At 35.0% G+C, this 21,118-nt stretch overlaps 3 protein-coding genes across 3 annotated transcripts; 1 reads left to right on the forward strand and 2 right to left on the reverse strand.

Annotated features, from left to right (window-relative positions):
• Positions 1-244: 244 nt before the first annotated feature.
• On the reverse strand, positions 245-4,036 carry spryd4 (SPRY domain containing 4). The gene is made up of 2 exons (XM_051117453.1): positions 3,858-4,036; positions 245-1,113 (listed from the first exon to the last, which is right to left on the reverse strand). Exons 1-2 carry the CDS (start codon positions 3,985-3,987, stop codon positions 575-577), a joined length of 669 nt encoding a protein of 222 aa, XP_050973410.1. The 5' UTR covers positions 3,988-4,036; the 3' UTR covers positions 245-574.
• Positions 4,037-5,499: 1,463 nt separating this feature from the next.
• Positions 5,500-12,331, reverse strand: porcn (porcupine O-acyltransferase). Its single transcript, XM_051116393.1, has 15 exons — positions 11,901-12,331; positions 11,404-11,557; positions 10,862-11,054; positions 10,503-10,546; positions 10,199-10,380; positions 9,987-10,117; positions 9,785-9,802; positions 8,656-8,670; positions 8,437-8,562; positions 8,136-8,236; positions 7,924-8,000; positions 7,750-7,813; positions 7,457-7,542; positions 6,868-6,978; positions 5,500-6,765 (listed from the first exon to the last, which is right to left on the reverse strand). Exons 2-15 carry the CDS (start codon positions 11,537-11,539, stop codon positions 6,664-6,666), a joined length of 1,386 nt encoding a protein of 461 aa, XP_050972350.1. The 5' UTR covers positions 11,540-11,557; positions 11,901-12,331; the 3' UTR covers positions 5,500-6,663.
• A 380-nt stretch (positions 12,332-12,711) lies between these two features.
• Positions 12,712-21,000, forward strand: cpt2 (carnitine palmitoyltransferase 2). The gene is made up of 5 exons (XM_051118136.1): positions 12,712-13,208; positions 14,867-14,947; positions 15,051-15,157; positions 15,234-16,538; positions 20,147-21,000. Exons 1-5 carry the CDS (start codon positions 13,015-13,017, stop codon positions 20,473-20,475), a joined length of 2,016 nt encoding a protein of 671 aa, XP_050974093.1. The 5' UTR covers positions 12,712-13,014; the 3' UTR covers positions 20,476-21,000.
• The last annotated feature ends 118 nt before the right edge of the window (positions 21,001-21,118 follow it).

Raw genomic sequence — 21,118 nt, forward strand, 5'->3', positions numbered from 1 at the left:
AAAAGATGTTATTTTAATGTAGGGCACAAAAGCTTTAACTGAACCCGCTTGGGAAGGATCTGTTGCATATTTTGCAAGAAATTAATGTATTTAAAACTTGGTGTGTGGACGCACTTTATTGCTGGATACAAAACTGGAAGTTCTGAAATTAAAAATGAAAGCTAAGATGTAAGTGGAAGACGTAAATTGATTAAGTGTAAGGTGGGTAATGAGATGGGAAAAAAATGGACGTATAAACTGTAAATAAAGAAAGTCACTGGTAAAGAGTCTTTTTTTATTGAAAAAAATCTGTATAACTACTTGGGCACAGATGCAAAATGAGAAATTATTTTTAAGCATAATCAAGTATTCTTATGTGCATGTATGGACTCATTAGTTTCATCATTTCACGAATACTAAACAGCGAGGATGTTTTCACCAGCTAAACGGACAAATCTTGCTCAAATCTGGTTTAATGGCAGTAAAAAACGGCTATGTTCCCACTGACTTCCTTAGTCTTTTCATAAGGCCCCTACTTCTCCTTCTCTATCCATTAAGAGGCATGTAGCATCCATGTGTGAATAACCAAGAGTCACTAAAGCCCTGGTGGGATCTCCAATCCAGAGTGTGTGAGTAACTCCCCATCCCAGAGTGCAAACGCAGGACAGATGGGTGAGCGAAACTGCGTTTTTATCGTGTGCACCACTTCAGCTTTCTGGGTGTCGACCAGACTGAGCCGTCCAGCCTCGTAGTCTAGCAAGAGCCCGACCTGATCGGGTTTCCCCACCAACGGCACCGGGACCTGCTTGCCAGTGGTCATAGCAAACCATTTTCTCTGGACATACGCGAACACCCAGGAACTGGAATTGGTGCCCACGCATTCGTCACGTGATGTCGACACCTCGGCCACGCCCACCCGGAATTCATGGGACTTTTTAACCGTGACCTCCCAGTAGTGCCGTCCAGAGTCAATGTGGGTGTCTGCGAGAACCACAGCCCACTCCCGGAATCGGAGAGGGGTGTCCTGCACGAGAGAGGGGTCCACACCAAGCATTCGATAGATCACACCTGTGTCCTTCTTAAAAAGGTCCAGGCTGCTGTGGGCTGTCCGCTCATCAAGCTTAAACTGCAAATCTGTCATAAATAAATAAATAATAATAATTCAAATGGTGGTTATTATAGTGAGAAACTATTTTTGGTTTACCAAGTTTCACAAAACATTTTGGATAAATATTATAACACAAGTTAACCAGTGTTTTGAGACAAAAAAATTCCTGATAATTTACTTACCACCATGTCGTCCAAGATTTTTATGTCTTTCTTTCTTTAGTCGCAAAGAAATTAGGTTTTTGAGGAAAACATTTCAGGATTTTTCTCCATATAGTGGACTTCAATGGGGGTCAGTGGGCTGAAGGTCCAACTTGCAGTTTCAGTGCGGCTTCAAAGGGCTCTACACGATGCCAGGTGAGGAATAAGAGTCTTATCTAGCAAAACGATCATTTTCTTAAAAAAAAGTAAACTGGTTCTGCCACTGGTTCTGTGATGTGCATGTGCAAACTGACACATTACATAATCACACACGAAACGTCATGTGCAGTTAGCTCTTTGTCTGTGCACTTTGGTTCAAAAAGGTAGGGTAGGGTGAAAAACTTCATCTCATTTTCTCCTCCAACTTCAAAATCACCCGACATCATTGTTTTACCTTGTTTTTTGTAAAGGGCGTTTGACTTTCTTTGCACAATTGCTTTGCAAACACTGGGTCGGTACCTCCACCTACATCATTTGTGATTAAAAAGTATATTCTTTTTTTTTTTTTTTTTAAGAAAATTACTAATCATTTCATTAGATAAGACCCTTATTCCTCAGATGGGATTGTGTAGAGCCCTTTGAAGCTGCATTGAAACTGTAATTTGAACCTTCAACCCATTGCCCACCATTTAAGTCCACTATATGGAGAAAAATTCTGGAATGTTTTCCTGAAAAACCTGAATTTATTTTCGATTGAAAAAAGAAAGACATGAACATCTTGGATGACATGGGGGTGAGTAAATTATCATGAAATTATTCATTTACTTATGAATGAACAATGAACAATACTTCAACAGCATTTGTTAATCTAAGTTAATGTTAATTTACTAATATTTTTTTAATCAAAAGCTGTCAGTGTTAACATTAGTTAATGCACTGTGAACTAGAACTGCATTAACATTAATGAATGGGAGCGCACTGTATATTGTAAATAATAATAATCATCATCAATTTAAATTAGTTATCACATCCAATCAATGGCATAATTTATTTGAAATACATTTATTTCATACTAAGTATACTTCAACATAATTATTGACATATAACTTTATTAATTTATTGTAATTTCTTAATATCATGCCTAAAATGTGTTTTAATACTAATATTAAGAAGGATCGTATGATTCTGTATAACACCAGTCTTTAAATGCAAGATATTTAAAGTGCAGCTGAAGTATACTTGCAAAAGTTCCAATTTACCATAATCAGAATACTTAAGTATATCTTTAGTTGGACTTCAGCACTGCTTCTGCACAATTAAAGAGCATTAAACACAAATTTGTGATTATGAACCACAAAACCAGTCATAATGGTAATTTTTTTAAAATTGAGATTTATACATCATCTGAATGTTGAATAAATAGGCTTTCCAGTGATGTATGGTTTGTTAGGACAGGACAATATTTTGTTGAGATACAACTTGAAAATCTAGAATCTGAGAGTGCAAAAAAAAAAAATATTGAGAAAACTGTCTTTAAAGTTGTCCACATGAAGTTCTTAGCAATGCACATTACTAATCAAAAATTAAGTTTTGATATATTTGCAGTAGGAAATTTTCAAAATATCTTCATGGAACATGATCTTTACTTAATATCCTAATTTGGCATAAAAGAAAAATCTATGAATCTATTTTGACCCATACAATATAGTGCTGGCTATTGCTACATATATATCCGTGCAACTTATGACTGGTTTTGTGGTCCAGGGTCACATATTGTATGCCAGTTTAGTGTACCAAAACAAGTATACCAATTTTTTTATTAAGCATATAAATATTTAAATGTATTTGTAGTATACTTAGCACAAAATAAATGTATTTCAAATACATTTTATTTTATTTCATTTTATTTTTCACAAAGGGCAGTGGTCGATTGGCTGGTTTTCAGAGGTTTGGGAAAAATCAGTTGCTCACACTGGGAGATTAAACCCATTAAGACCAGCAAACCATTTTAGGCTGGTTTTATGTTTTTGTTACCTAGTACCAAACTATTACAGATCTAAGTTATTGTAGTACTGTTTTGTAAAGGTTATTTTAAAAATGACAGAAACATTCTGAAAGCTTATAATTGTATGAAGGAGATATCATATTAATAAATAATTAACCACCACAATCTGTAATAGCAATAGCTGTATGTGATATTTTGCTGGTTTCATGAAGAACTGCAAGTTACTTTGGGCACGAATAAAAAAGTGACTCTCTTTAAGTCCTGATGTGAGAGAACATAATATTCCCTTTGGCCATTTGTCGAGATCACGATGATGTGGCCACGTCACACTGAGGTAACAGCGACATTTGCCCTGATATTTACACTGACCCGTGCTGCCATCCAGAGCCTTTATTCTTAGCTCGTGTCAATACACTGGTATCTCAGCTCAGACACGTGACACTATCGCATGCTGTCTACAACAGAATTGTTGTATTCACTGACATTATTCAGTTTCCGTACAACATCGGGTGATAATAATTAATAAAATGAGATGCCTGGCGTGAAATTATAGCCTGAAATGTTATTTCAATTCCTCTGACCTCCCGGTTTGCCTGAGGTGGGAAGAAAGCATGCGTTTACTCACTGTTTCCTCCACTGGCAATAATATACCATCTCCGAGCTGTGAGAGCTTTTCCACGACCGTGACCGAGTACGGTGCCTAAAGATCTGCCTGTTAAACGGCAAAAGAGTGACATGCCCGAGGACATCGCCATGTTGTCCCATTTGTGGTGGGTTTTGCTTCAGTTTCAGTCGTAAGGTTGCGCGGTCCAAATGCTTGCGCGCTGCTGCCCCCTACTGTAAAAAAAAACAAAAAGCGCCGCGGAGCTGGAAACTTGGTCTTTTTCCACAAATTTTGTATGTATGCAAACTGTATACTGTCCAAGGTACACATTTCTAGTAATTGTGCGGTTAATTCTCATATTGTATTTTCAGAAGGTTTTTGAATATTTGTCCTCTCCCTCAATTTGTCACTACTGAAACATGGTATTATTTAATTTAGTAATAAGGGTTACATTGACCTATTAAGATTTTGCTCTTCTACCTTGTAAATATATTGTTTGCTATTTTATTAAAAAGTTTTCAGAGGTAAATCACTATTTCAAGTGTAATTTATGAGATTTGTTGTATTTTGGAACTATTTTTTCTTTGTAAAAGGCAAAAAAGTTGATCATACTGATTTCAAAGTTAAGGATTCATTAGTTTGAATATACATTGAACCAAACACTATCACAACATCTTAGCTGATAATTCAGCATACTTTTTGACAAAACGTCTCATGTTTCGACATGTGTCTGCATATTTTTGGTAGTGACAATGTTTTGGTAGCAACCATATCACATTACACAATTTTACCTCACATACTAAAACAGTACAAAAACATACTTAAATACTTAAAATGTACTAAAATTATGTTCATTTCTCCCAAATAATGGATTATGTGTTCCCTTTTGTCATTACAGAAACAATTATGACATGTTTCGGTCGAGACTGTTACGGTGTTGACAATTTTAGATACTTCTGAAGCTAGCTCAAAGATGCTAAGCACATGGTTAGCTAGCACAGTTCTGGACAGTTGTAGACGTATAAACACTAAATGTTACATAAAAACACCCAAAAAAGTGTGCTTAATTGCAGAAAAAGGTGTTTAGTAGTGATGTTACTTAAAGTTACACACAGATTTTCAGACTTGATGCACACATTTACCTCAAAATGATGGGGCCTTGTAGCTATAAGAGAGAGGGACACATGAATATTTCCTGATCATAAATGTAGGGGTGTAGTTAAAATCAGTCTCGGCCAATGGACTAAAACATGCACTGTTTCGGTAGTGACATGAAAATGCGAGACACTTTCTTGAAGTCTCAAGAATTCACAAAGAAAACACAAAATCATTTTTGAACTTCACTTTTTTACAAAATCAAAACGATATTTTTAAAAACAATGCAAAAAAAGTATTTAAATACCATAAGTTTAGGGGTTAGAATTCGGAATAGCCACCTCCCGATCGAAAATACCTACCAAATTATGATTTTATATATATTAAGCTTACTGATATTTTAAATATTACTGTGGGTTTCGATAGATAATAGAACGATCTTAGTAAATATCTAAGATTTGAATACTTAAATGCTATTTAAATGTGTTTTTTGGTTGTGAGGCAGCAGTTTGTACCAATTCTGTAGAATGGCCCGTATATGAATAAACTGGGAGTAAATGACCAAATTTAATGTTTTATTATCAAGAGTTTGGCAGTCAGACATACATAATGCATCAAAATCACCTGTGTATTTTAAACTCTTTATTTAAAATTCACTAATAAAAGTATAGGGATGGATTAACAACAGGGTGATTCAATGGAAAATGTGTTGTTTGTTGGATGTCTAAACAATAAATAAAATGAATAAAAAGTAATATAAGAACCTACCTGAAACGAATCAGCTAGTAATGATTAATATTCTGTTTGGCACTAAAAAACAATCCATCTAATTCAGTGTGATGACAGTCATAAATACTATACTACTAAATAGCAATAATAAAATAGCAAAGATTGAAATAAATACACTGAAAACTAATACACACTATCTGTATGCTTTTCCGTTTCCCATTTCTTGTGCCTGTTAATACATTTGTAAAAAGTTTAAATATAAGAAACTAGCAAACACTACTAATACTGTCTCATTTGAGTGTTTCAATGGGTTTCACCCAGACTTACTGTCTGCATTTCATACAACAATTCATACAAAAGAGAAAAGTGACCTATATTATATGTTCATTCATAGCCCTACGAGGTTGAACTTAACTGTAATGAACGTAATCCAATTGTGAATCATGGCATGATATGTGCTTTAGTGAATAAGCAGGAGTATTAGTCATTATTCTTTCTGGGAGTGGCAAAAAATAGAACAAATGCATGAAACCAAACTTGATTTGTGCAATTTGACATTAGGGCTTCTGAAACAAGCAATGAGAATATTAACCTTCTTTTCAGACTAAGAAATAAATATCCTAAACCATCAAGCAAAAAACAATTACAAGATCTACTAGTCAGCAAAATCCTGATCAATTCATTTTCAATGGCTATTAGTATTCACAATTATTGAGGACTGCTATGAACAAAATATCTCCTGATGCTTGTTTGTACTTTAGGTAGTTTAGAAAACTTTAGAATATCCTGGTACTTGTAGATTTCTGGTCATGCCAAACCAGTGGATCAATATTACCTGTACATCAGTTTTTCCTGGATTGGAGGACTCTGGGGGCCGCAGTCATGTTCATCCAGAGTTCACAGTGATAGCCACAAATCCTCTACAGTAAAACCATATAAAATATCCAATCGCAGTTATTGCTATCCTCTTCCCATCTCTCCTCCTTTATGTAAGTCTCAGTGTTTATAGAATAAGGCGATAGAGGACCCAGAGGCCAAAGGTCAACCAGTGGCTTGTCCAGCTGAGCTGTGTCCATTTTTCAATGGTGTGGCTGGCAATGCCGTCCTGTGGACAAAAGAAAATCATTTATTTTATGTAACAAATATGAATAATAATAACTTGCACAGAAGGCAAGGGTCAAAGGATTTCAGGAGAAGTAAGTTGTACCTCATCAGAATCTGTGTCATCTGTGCTGGAGCCAAAAATTGAGCCCAGGTATGTTAAATGTAGTACTGCTAACATGCTAAACGTCCCATTAATTACATATACCCACAATTCCTGGAAAAAAAAGGAAAAATTAACATTTTTAAAGAATTTGTAACTTCCGAATATCAAAATAAAATTTGAAGTGGCAATATAATGTAATATATGACCTTGGACCACAAAACCAGTCTTAAGTAGCACGGGTATTTGTAGCAATAGCCAAAAATACATCAAAATTATTGATTTTTGTGCCAAAAATCATTACAATATTAAGTAAAGATCATGTTCCATGAAGATATTTTGTACATTTCCTACCATAAATTTATCAAAACTTAATTTTTGATTAGTAATATGCACTGCTGTGAACTTCATTTGAACAACTTTAAAGGCGATTTTCTCAATATTTCAATATTTTTGTGCACCCTCAAATTGACCCAATGACTGGTTTTGTAGTCCAGGGTCACATATAATATAATATAATACTTTTTTGGCTTTTTCATTTTTTAAGATATTCACACAAGTGCTTTTATAACCATAATGACGCATACAACACCTTTTTATGTCTGTGTTTGCAGTCAGATGGGCATCTCTTGGAAAGGACACATGCATTTAAAACGACTGACAATCTTTTCCTAAGCACTAAAACACAATAAAGGCACAGTCCATTAAACACACAACCAAGCTGAAAGAAAATCAATACTGTAAAAAGATGCATTTGCCAGCTGAACCGCTAAACCTAACTCTTTTGAGCTGATTAAAACATTTTATAGATTTACTAGATACAGTGGTAACTGAAAACACAGTGAATTCAGAAATAATATGTTTAGCCAAAACAAAAATACTCACCATGTTCAATATATGTTATGAAGCCTAGTGTAAATAATACTGCCCCAATGTGAAAGCTTAGACCCTGTGGGTACAGAAATTCAATATTGTATTTATGCCTGAGAAAGAACGCAATCAATTCAAATGAAATTATCAATAAAATGGTAAATGAACAATAAGCCAAAATGCACTCACATGTAGCAGAGCACTCGCTGTGTATGTTAAGATAATGGCTGTGAAGCTCCCATATCTGAGAGCCTTCCTAAACACATCTAAAAAAAGGAGGAGAAAAGGCCTGCTCTAAATAAAATGATGTCATTCAAGTCTTTTGGAAGGTAAAAAAAACATGCAATATGCAAGTATGTGCATTAGAATTATTAATCATTAGTTATTTAAAAAACACATACAGGTGTTAAGCCAGCGGGACATGGGCAGGTTCCAGGAAGTGACCACTTCAACCATAGACCTGGGAAACTCTACATTTAGTGGCTTTGCTATTGTCAAGTCCCTGAAAAAACAAAAACAAAAATTGTATTAAAAAAAGAGTGATTAAAAGAAGACATGAGGGATGACCATGAAATATTGATCAAATCTGGTTATGCTGGGCATGTTTGTCATGTTCAGTGGCATTTGTGCTACAGGGAAATCCTCATTTCAAGTTTAATTTCTGACACTGACATAATGTGAATCTGTATAATTTATACAAACCACTTAAGATTGTCCTTTTCCTCCGTGAAACCAGCACCTGCCAATGTGGTAGTTGTTTCACCCAAGTAACTCACAAAGTAATTACTGAAATGGAAGGACAGGGTGTTCTCATATGCCTGTAGCCACCTGATGAAGAGAATCACAAAGCTGAAGGTTTTCACAGATCAGAGAGACATAAAACTTTTGAGATTTAACAATAAAGACTTGTGCATTGCCTACCTTTTAATAGAGCCCCTGCATTGAAATACAAAATGAAAAGCATTAAGCTCAATCCAAATTATATATTTTATAAATGGACAAAAGCAAAAGTAAAAGTGAATTTATATAGAATTCTTGAACCCAGTGGAATTCATTGTTTTGATTCTTTTTACAAATAGATCATCTTTTTCTGTATCAAAAATACTCAAAAAAGTAACATTATGGAATATTGCTGCAATTTAAAATAACAGTTTTCTATTAAATATAATTTTTAAAATATAATGTATTTATGTGATGCAAAGATGAATTTTCACCAGCCATTACTCCAGTCTTCAGTGTCACATGATCCGTCAGAAATCATTCTAATATGCAGATTTATAATCATGTTGGAAGCAGTTGTGCTGCTTAATATTTTTTGGGCTTTTTTCAGGATTTTTAGATGAACAAAAGTTAAAAAGAACAGAATTTCTTTACTATCTCTTTTTATCAATTTAAAACATCCTTGCTAAACAAAGGTATTAATTTCTTTCAAACAACGAAAGAATACTAAAGTAAAAAATTACTGACCCCAAACTTTAAGCTGTAGTCTATATTGTTACAAAAGATTTGTATTTTAAATAAATGCTATTCTTTTTAAAGTTTTATTCATCAAAGAATCCTGAAAAAAGTATCACAGGTTCAAAAAAAAAATAAGCAGCACAACTGTTTATAACACTGATAATAAATCAACATATTAGAATGATTTCTGAAGGATCATTTGACATTAAAGACTGGAGTAATGATACTGAAAATTCAACTTTGCACCCGAGGAATAAATTCTAAATTAAATAATTTTAAATTGCAATAATATTTTACAATATTACAGCTTTTTCTGCATTTTTTATCAAATAAACACACCCTTGAGAGCAGAGAAGACTTTTAAAAAACGTTAAAAAATCTTACTGATGCCAAACTTTTGATCGGCAGTCTATGTTTTACTAAGCCACAGATAGCAACATAACAACTAACATTATAATATTAAAAATATAACTTAATTTGAGATAATAAATAATAAGTAAATTTAGCAGTTGTTTTATGCTAGTATGAATTTGTCTTCATTCCACATGATTTATAATTTATAAATGTATGCATAATATAAGTAGGACAATACCTCATCTTTCGCTTTTTGCTGAGGAAAAAATATGGAAACACATCAGTCAGAACGAATGAAAAACAAAGCCACAGATAGCAACACAACACTACACAGTAATATTTTTGATATTAGAAGTAGAAGAATCAATCCATACTTCATTACTTCACACCTCATTTTTTACTGAAAAACATAATTTTACTCAGCTCAAACTTATACTCACTTGCGGAGCAGCTTGTTTCCAAAGACCGGGATGAAATAGGGAAAAAGATAGGGTGCAATACAGTTGGAAATAACCAGACAGATCTGGCTCTTCACACAACTTAAGACTGACTTCAAAAACCAGGAGACACTCTGTGAAAAAGATCATATAGCTACTGTCAAGTGATTGTGGAAGCACCTGTAATTCTAAAATTTGACAAATTTGACACTCACAAGTTTTCGACTCTCTACCGCATCCATGTAGCTACTGAAGCTGATCCAAGGCCCAAAGATGACCGTACCCACAAAGTAAATGTAGCCCATAAACTCCACTGGAGAGGGAAATTTCTCCACTATGCCTTTGTCCAAATCAAAGGCAAGAGAAACTGCCTTCATGGCCACTACCATCTGGGAACCTACATGACCACAACAATGATTCATGTTAAATTTACTCACAATCCAGTATAAGAAACATCTATACGGCCCTGGTCTAACGGTTACTGATGTCAGGTAATATCAAACAACATCAAAGACTGACCTCTCATTTTATGCCAGGTTGTTGTATCCATCATATGCAGCTCTCTGAAACAGAAAGAACAGAATCGTAACAACACATCTCTGACTCACCAGGTCCTACATCCTATTAACAAAATATGACAAACATATGATATGAAAAATATAACTTAATTTGAAAAAGTAAGAGATGTATAGTTAGTAAAGAAAAACTGAAAAAAATCTATCATTATTTCCACAAAACTATAAAGCAGCATAACTGTTTTCAACACTGATAATGTATATATTCCCATTGTACTTAAACATACACCTTGACTTCATTGTACTACCTGTATTGCACAAAAATGAGGAAACAGATGAGCATGAGAGGATGTATCCACATACCCCAGAAAGAGGTAGATGAGAATAGTGATGGACAGAAAGGGTCCACGGCTGCTTGAATGGCGACACAGGAAGAGGATGAGGTAGCAGAGGAGGCTGAGAAGCACCACCCAAACCATGTGCAGCTCGAAGAACAGGTAAAGAGTATAAAAACCACCTGCCACTGTACTCAGGTGTTTTAAAAAAGAGGGCAGACCTGAGAGAAGAAATATTTTTTTTACTTTAGTAATAGGAGAAGTTCCTACAAATATGACAATTCTATCATTGTTTTCTCATGGTAATGTTTTTTCTTCTTTCCATGCAACACAGAAGAAGTTATTTATAGCAGAATGTCTAAAGTGATTTATCACACAAAGAAAGTGAACAGCGATCACAGCTGTCAAGTAAGATGTTCCTCACACAAAGCTATCATATGGCTTCAAAAGACTTGACCGACTTGCTGCTTTTATAGTATTTTTGTCCTTTTCGGTGGTTAAAAACATCGAGTTTTTAATTGCATTAAAATTTTACAGTACATGTGTCATGTGTTGTATAAACCCTCTTACCCAATCGCCACAACAGCCTACACACCAGGCAGATGAGTAACAGCTGCCATACTTGTTCCAGACCATGTTGGACAGTCGGAAGCAAGCAACCAGATCCCAGTTCCTGGAAGAACTGCTGTTTGCTAAGAGCACCCATTGCTTTAACTATTAGACACTGAGAAAAAAAAATACATAATTAGATGTTGTACCCTAAAAAAGCAAATCAATAATGTCAGGGTATTTGGACTAAAAAAATGACAGATGCTGTGGGCAAGCCTCAAAGGTAAAGATAACACCAAGGCTGAATTGAGGTCAGAATATAGTGTATGTAAAATTAATCTCAGGGTTAATACTGAATCCCAAGACACATATATGTGATGAATTCCATAACATGAATCTATTCTCGTCAGGAGCAAAAAAAGAAAATAAGAAAATTCCCCTTGTTGGTACTCTGAATATATTTGTTATGATACCTAAATGCTGTGCTGTGTACATGTGCAATATCCAAATAATCTTACCTCTGCAAGATGTTAAATACCCTCACACCGCAATGCAGACAGCATGCACAGTCTAAACGGCCGAGATGTAAGCTATTTGTAATATCGACGACAGGTGTTGTATCCTCTAAATGAGAATTATAAGAGCTAAAATGTGCAATTCGTTACAGAGCGCGACAGCGGAGGACGAGGATGAGCGCTTCACCCCCACTATCAACTCAGAAAGCGATGAACCGCAGTCTGCGGGTCTCTAAAATGTCAGGTTTTGTACACATTCTCCTATATTATTTAGTTAGATTTTAATTTAGAATAAATCTATATACTTCTCGCCTAAGTTCTAATCTAAATATGGAGAATTATGTCGCGCTTCCAGCACAATCGGTCCAGATGATGCTGGCAGTGCGCCTGATGGCTGATTCCCATTGATGCTGTCCGTCGTTCATGATTACAGCTTCCCAAAGGGACATCCGATAACCAATCATCTTCCTGCGCATACGTGGCTGAACCAATCATATGAAAGGATCAGAACAAAAAGGCGGAGCTTGTGGTCTGATAGCTTTGGATGCGTATTAAAATGTATATTTAAAATATATGGAAATGTGATACATATTCTAAATATAAGGAATGTTTAGAATATTTAGTTTTAAAATTTTAAAACTTAGTTTAAAATTTAGTTTTAATTTATTTCTGACGAAATTTCTTACTTTTTGTGTTGTTTTGTGAGCGTTTCAATGTAATAAACACAATTGCAATGCAACTGAATCATATCAGTCTACATGTGTTTCGTATATAAACGCTGTGTTTGTATAGATTGGACTTTTATTTTGGAAAATTGGTGAGGCGGAAGTAAGGAATACAAATATTAAAATCGGAACTTTTTGTTGTGAATTTTGTCTGCTGGTTAAGCAGCTATTAAAATTATCTTAGGAAATCATTTTTACGTTTGTTACGTTTTTTTAAGTAGAAAGGTAAGACAGCACAGGTAGCTAATAATTGTTGGTCGTACCGCCATAGACGGGATCTGTCAGACACTGCATTCATTCAGTGGGTTGGCAGCTTGCAGAGCTATTAAACAGAAGGTCTGAACTTAAAAAGGAAAAATACGCAATTCATAACTCTTTAAATTGCAAGTTGTATGATGGCAGGTTTGCTCTCTACGCAATATAATTCAACACTGAGCAAATTAAAACTGTTAAGGAGTAACGTTAACCCTGCACTGTCAGTTCTAACGAGCACTCAGCGTAAATACAGCAGCAAGGATGGAGCTGGGTTTGAGTATTTACACAAAAGTGTCGTCCCGACCATGCACTACCAGAAGAGTTTACCAAGGTAGGAGAATTACAAAGAATCACACATATGACACATAAAAAAACGTCATAGAATTCATTTTGCTGTACTTCGATATTGATTTTTTGACGTTGAATTCGATTTTAGCTGGAAACACCATTATTATTTTTTTATTTTTTATTTTAGGTCATATTAGAGAATGTAGGTGAAAGTGCAAAGTCTACGGCTAGGTTGCAAGGGGGATGGGGACACGGTGTTACACGTAAATATGCCCCCCTTGCCTTAGTTTTAGTTCCCTCAGTATTGGTCCGTGGTAAAGTGTAGAGATGGAATTGCATTTAGAGAAAATAAAATGAAATCCAATGTACTCTGATTGTCTTGGGCTTGTGATGCTGTATATACTACTTAAAACGTTTTTGAAAAAAATGTCAGAATGTGATCATTTTTGTCATGTGATTGTAGAACATTAAAAAGAACATTTTATTAAAACAAAAATCTTTAGTATCGTTATAAATGTATTTACTGTTGCTTTTGATCACTTTAATGCATCTTTGCTGAATAAAACAATTAATTTCTTTAAAAAATACATAAAAATCTTACTGACCCCATACTATCGAAAGGTAGTGTACATACACAAAACATTTATGATATCATTATGTAAATAAAAGCAGTAAAAAATTAAAAGCAAAACATCTCACAATAAAATTAATTGTTTGAAACAGTACATTACAAAACATTATACATAATATTATTATAATATTTTAATATTGTTAAAAAAAAACAAAAAACAGATTTGTTTAATAGACATGTTTCCCAAAAATACATTCTACAGAATTGGTTTAAACTAAAGTCTGAGTTGGAAATGTCTTGAAAAAATGTGTATTTTTTTTCCACAAAAATTGTATGTGTGTAAACTGTATTGTTTCTAAGGTACACATTTCTAATAACTGTGCAGTTAATTCTCATATTGTATGTTCAAAGTTTTGCAATATTTGTCCTTTCCCCAAATTTGTCACTACCACAAACCACAGTAATATGTAATTTAATAAGATGCATTATATTAAGATTTTGCTTACATCTTTCTTGTAAATACATATTTTTCTATTTTATTAAAATGTTTTCAGAGGTAAATCAGTAACAATTGCAATTTTAACAATATTTCAAGTATGATTTATTAGATTTGTTGTATTTTGAATCCAGTTTTTCTTTGTAAAAGGCAAATAGTTGATCATACTGGTTTCAAAGTTAAGGATTCATTAGTTTGAATATACACTAAACCAACCACTATCATAACATCTTAGTTGATATTTCAGTATACTTTATTTTTGACAAAACATCCCATGTTTTGGTCGTGACAGCACATTTTCGGTAGTGACAGTAATGTTTTGGTAGCATCCACATCACATTACAGAATTTTAACTTGCATAATAAAACACTACTAAAACATTTGCATAACAGTATTAAAATTTTGTTTATTTCCCCCAAATAAAGGATTATGTGTTCCCTTTTGTCACTACCAAAACAATGATGACAGGTTTCAGCCATGACTGTTACGGTAGTGACAATTTTATGAAATAGCATAAAATAGAAAAAAAACAAAAAAAAAACAGTTGTCATTACCAAAACATCACCAGATGTGGGACAGCTGTTAGCACCAAACCTGCAGAAAGACCCATATACATTTTGCATGTTATTTACAGATTACCAGTCCCAAAATTGGAAGATACAATACGGAGGTATTTGGCAGCTCAGAGACCTCTGCTGAATGATGAACAGTACAGGTAAGCCTAAAGCAACTATATCAGTTTATTCATTTCATATTTGAATTAACTTTTAATCTTTTAACATTTTTCTGCGTACTTCTGCTCCCTTGAAATCCATCAGTAATACTGAGAAAGTAGCACATGATTTCCAGAGTGGTGTAGGCAAGCAGTTACATGAAGAACTTGTGGCCTTTGACAAGAACAACAAGCACACCAGCTATATATCAGGTGGGAGATTGTTTTGTCGAGATTGTATTGGTTTGATTGTTACATTACTAATGAATTTCTCCTTTTTACCTTGCAGCTCCATGGTTTGACATGTACTTGTCTGCTCGGGAGTCTGTTGTGCTCAACTTTAACCCCTTCATGTCTTTTAACCCTGACCCCAAACCCGAGTACAACGACCAGCTTCTGCGAGCCACCAACATGGTGTGCTCAGCCGTCCGGTTCATGAAGACCCTTCGTGCTGGTCTACTCGAGCCAGAGGTGTTTCACCTTAACCCTGCCAAGAGTGACACAGATAGTTTCAAAAGGCTGATCCGATGGGTGCCACCCTCCATCTCATGGTTTGGAGCCTACATGGTGAACGCCTATCCTCTGGATATGTCCCAGTACTTCCGCCTCTTCAACTCCACACGTATACCCAAGTACAAGCGCGACGAGCTCTTCACAAACGACAAGGGCCGCCATCTGCTCGTAATAAGGAGAGGCAACCTGTATGTGTTTGATGCGCTGGATCGAGACGGCAACCTGATAAAGCCCGCTGAGGTTCAAGCTCACTTGAAATACATCCTAACAGACCCCACGCAAGCTCCTTCGTTCCCCTTGGGCGTTCTAACCAGTGAGAATAGAGACACCTGGGCAGGGTTAAGACAGAAACTACTGGATGCTGGAAATGGAGAAGCTCTGCAGTTAGTAGACACTGCTTTGTTTTGCCTCTGCCTGGATGAGGAGGTGATGAGAGACCATATTCACATTTCCCACAACATGCTTCATGGGGACGGCTGCAACCGCTGGTATGACAAGTCCTTTAGTATCATCCTGGCTAAGGATGGACAGGCAGCCATTAATTTTGAGCACTCTTGGGGTGACGGCGTAGCCGTTCTCCGCTTCCAGAATGAGGTCTTCAAGGACACCACAGAGAAGCCTTTGGTCGGACCTGGATCCCAGCCTGCAGCAGTGGACTCTTCCTCAGCGGTGCGCCGATTAGAGTTTAAACTCAATGAAGAGTTAAAAGCTGGAATCACGAAAGCAAAAGAAAACTTCCAGGCTGCCGTGTCAAAGCTCACCATTGACGCCATGGAGTTCAAGAAAGGTGGAAAAGAGCAACTTAAGAAGAAGAAGCTCAGCCCGGACGCCATCGCTCAGCTAGCTTTCCAGATGGGCTTCCTACAGCAGTACGGACAAACGGTTGCCACATACGAGTCCTGTAGCACTGCAGCCTTTAAACACGGGCGCACAGAAACCATCCGTCCAGCTACCATCCACACAAAGCGCTGTGCCAAGGCTTTCGTCGAGCAGCCTGGAAAGCACACTGTGGAGCAGCTACAGGGGCTGTTGAATGAATGCTCCAAATACCACGGGCAACTGACTAGAGAGGCGGCAATGGGTTAGTACAACATTCAGACAGCCTGTCAATTATATCCACCTTTTTCCTCAACGCGGAAGAAAGCCTATGGGTGGGACTTCCGGTTCATTATCCGCTGTAGGGAAATAACGAGAAGAATAACAACGAGCAGTAAACGGTGAAACAGACAAATCAGTGTGTTCATAATTAAGATACATTATATAATACATTAAAATAACATGGTAAGACACACCAATTTGCAATTACAACAGCGTTTTAGTGCCACGTTAAAAAATCTAATAAGAAAATCTAATAAGAAAAATCTTTAGGCTATGGGATTAAAGTCATAGTATTACAAGAGTCGAAATATTTTGAGAATAAATTTGAAATTGCGAGAAGTTGAAATATTCACTTGTGAATAGTCACTTATATACCTCAGAAAAGACAACAATATAACCTATGTTGGAGTCCACTTCAACCTTTAGAACGTTTTATTGTTGTTTGTAATTAAATACATGTAAGGAATGAAAGATTGGATGCCACAGACATTTTTGCAGAGTAGGTGATGGAATTTTCACAAAGAAAACAGTAGGCAATAATCAGGGTCCCCAGGGGTCCTTGAAATCCTTGAAAGTTTGTGAATCTGAAAAAAATATTTCAAGGGCCCGGAAGGTTTTTGAAAGTAAACACGCATAGATACAGGTCCTTGAAAGTGGTTGAATTTATTTTGTGCAAGAAGTTTTCTGGAAAAAATCCCATATTATTCCCTCTGGTCCACTATTGTGTTATTTCGCCAACACTTTGTGGCCTAGGCATACTAGCCTTTGCATGTGACCCTGGACCACAAAACCAGTCATAAGGGTTAATTTTTTGAAATTGAGATTTATACATTATCATGCATCTGTAAGTTTAATAAATAAGCTTTCCATTGATGAATGTTTGTTAGGATAGGACAATATTTGGCCGAGATGCAACTATTTGAAAATCTGGAATCTGAGGGTGCAAAAAAATAAAATAAAATAAAAATTTGTAAATTTCCTACCATAAATATATCAAAACTTCATTTTTGATTAGTAATATGCATTGCTAAGAACTTCATTTGGACAACTTTAAAAGCGATTTTCTCTCTCTCTCTCTCTCTCTCTCTCTCTCTCTATATATATATATACACATGTAATTTATGTATATATATATATATATATATATATATATATGTGTATATATAGAGAGAGAGAGAGAGAGAAAATCGCTTTTAAAGTTGTCCAAATGAAGTTCTTAGCAAAGCATATTACTAATCAAAAATGAAGTTTTGATATATTTATGGTAGGAAATTTACAAAATATCTTCATGGAACATGATCTTTACTGAATATCCTAATGAATTTTGGCATAAAAGAATAATTGATCATTTTTACCCATACAATGTATTTTTGACTTTTGCTACTAATTTTGTGGTACAGGGTCACATATGGCCAAAGAAAAAGCTGTTCTGCATAGTTGTGTTTGACACATGAAAACTGTAACAATGTCTTTTACAAGGTAACACGATGTAACCTTGCTCTCACTTGAAATGTGTCCCCACATTAATTCCTTGAATTTGACAGTATTGGACTTGGAAAGTCCTTGAATTTGAAGTTTACCAAGGAATGGGAACCCTGTATAATTTGATGAAACGAATGTCTCATTGTAATCTAAACAACAACTGATTCACATGAATACAGTGATCTGTCCAGCCACATTAAAGACCCTAAAAACCACATTACTGCAAGACACATTGTTTGTATTTAGACATAAAACTGACAGATTTTGCTGAGACTTTGTTTTATATTAAAAGTACCAAAAGCTCAAAGCTTATTGCTATCATTGGGTGGCTGGCACACTATAAATAAGCCTAGTGAATGCAATCAAGAAGTGAAATATTATTTTCAAGTTTACTGTTCCTGTGAGTATAACACATGGTATGATTTCTGTTATAATCCCACATATATTCAAATAAATTCTGATGGCCAGGATTGGAAGCACTGGGAGAAGTTGGTGCCAGGCCACCAGAATTTATTTGAATATATGAATATATTGCATGTGCAGACTATACTCTCAAAATATTACAACGTTAATTTTTACTCTTTAATTCTCACAATTTCGACTTTATTCTTGAAACATTTCAATTTCATTTTCAAAACATTACAGCTTTATTCTCAAAATTTTGACTTTATTCTCGAAACATTTCGACTTTATTCTTGAAACATTTTGATGTTAATCTCAAAACATTTCGACTTTATTCTTGAAACATTTTGACGTTAGTCTCAAAACATTTCGACTTTATTTTTGAAATTTAGACTTTATTCTGGAAACATTTCGACTTTATTCTTGAAACATTTTGACAGTATTCTCGAAACATTTCGACTTTATTTTTGAAATTTCAACTTTATTCTCGAAACATTTCGACTTTATTTTTGAAATTTAGACTTTATTCTGGAAACATTTCGACTTTATTCTCGAAACATTTCGACTTTATTTTTGAAATTTCAACTTTATTCTCGAAACATTTCGACTTTATTTTTGAAATTTCAACTTTATTCTCGAAACATTTCGACTTTATTTTTGAAATTTAGACTTTATTCTCGACACATTTCGACTTTATTTTTGAAATTTCAACTTTATTCTCGAAACATTTCAACTTTATTCTTGAAACATTTCGACTTTATTCTCGAAACATTTTGACTTTATTCTTGAAACATTTTGACGGTATTCTCGAAACATTTCGACTTTATTTTTGAAACATTTCAAATTTATTCTTGAAACATTTTGACATTATTCTCGAAACATTTCGACTTTATTCTTGAAACATTTTGACGTTATTCTTGAAACATTTTGTCTTAATTCTCTAAACATTTCGACTTTATTCTTGAAACATTTTGATGTTAATCTCAAAACATTTCGACTTTATTTTTGAAATTTAGACTTTATTCTGGAAACATTTCAACTTTATTCTTGAAACATTTCAACTTTATTGTTGAAACATTTCGACTTTATTCTCGAAACTTTTCAACGTTATTCTCAAAATATTTTGACTTTATTCTCGTAATTTTGGCTTTGTTCTCAAAATATTACGACTGTAATCCATAATTTTATATTTTTTTATTTTTTAACGTGGCACTAAAACACTCGTATGCAATATGAGGCAGCAAAAACAGCTGTTTTGTACAGCTAAAAATAGCTGGAGGCACGAAGCCACACCCATAAAATTTACAAATGGTCAAGCCCACTCTTATGAGGAAAAAGGTGGATTCATGAGGTTATAGGGGAAACTGATGTTTATCTTAGCAAGACTTATTTTTTAATCAGTACTGTGCAAAATAAAAGGGTAGTTTGCCTAAGAATGACAATTCTGTCATCATTTTCTCATTGTCATGTTGTTTCAAACCAATATAAATAACACCGTGTCTACACCGGACCATTTTTCAAAATGTCTTTCTTTGAGTGCCACAGAAAAAACAACAACAACCAAACAAAAAATGAAGTCATACAGGTTTGGAATGACATGTGGGTGGGTAAATGATTGGGGGAGAATGGGTATCAGTTAGATCTTTAGTTCAGTCTCAACTTGTATATCTCATCACTGTCATCTTTTTTTGGTGCATTTGCATCTAGGTCAAGGCTTTGATCGCCATCTCTTTGCCATGCGCTACCTGGCAAATTCGAAAGGAATGGCCCTGCCAAGTCTCTACCAGGATACAGCATATGCTGCCATAAACCACAACATCCTGTCCACCAGTACTCTCACCAGCCCCGCGGTCAGTCTGGGCGGATTTGCTCCGGTGGTGCCTGATGGTTTCGGAGTAGGCTATGGCGTCCATGATGAATGGATTGGGTGCAATGTGTCCAGCTATCCGTCCAGAAATGTTCATGAGTTCCTTAAGTGTGTTCACAAGTCCTTGGAAGACATTTTTACAGTCCTTGACGGAAAACCCATTCATTAAAAGTGCACTTAATGTGGTGAAGTTCATTGAAGCACTTGGTAGGTGAAGTAGTGTGAATTTAGAGCACTTCTGTTTTACTTTTATTAGATAAGGACTCAGTGTAACTGGTAATGACATGGTTATCTTTAAAGGTTGAAGGTAGAACAAATAAGCTTTGCACTGTGTGGACAAACAAATGTGACTGTTTGATATTTAGCTAATGCTTAAGGTATTGATCCAGAAGCAAAAAATAACATTTGTAATGGGGTTATAGGTAATTCTGTGAAAATGCTGATGTCCTAAAATGTACTGTAATTGAAATATTTGCAGTGGATCAATGGGCAGCTTTAATGTCAATCATCTTTGTCTCAGTGCAACATGGATATAATGTAATACCATGCACTGCAGAATTCTGCATTGTTTAATTATGTAAAATAATTGAAAGACCTGTCCTGTGCCTTATAAGATGTATGAACATGGATAACTAAATACTCTGACTGTACATACTGTAACAAGCTTAATAAAGAAAAAACCTATGCTGATTCATATATTATACATTTGAGGTGCACATACATCACTTTTTAAAGATTTAAAAAAAAACTTATAAGAAAATCTTTAACAGTAAATATATATATACACACACACACAACTGTAAACCAGTTGT

The sequence above is a fragment of the Labeo rohita genome, chromosome 8 (genome assembly GCF_022985175.1).
Source record: "Labeo rohita strain BAU-BD-2019 chromosome 8, IGBB_LRoh.1.0, whole genome shotgun sequence".
Lineage (NCBI taxonomy): Eukaryota > Metazoa > Chordata > Actinopteri > Cypriniformes > Cyprinidae > Labeo > Labeo rohita.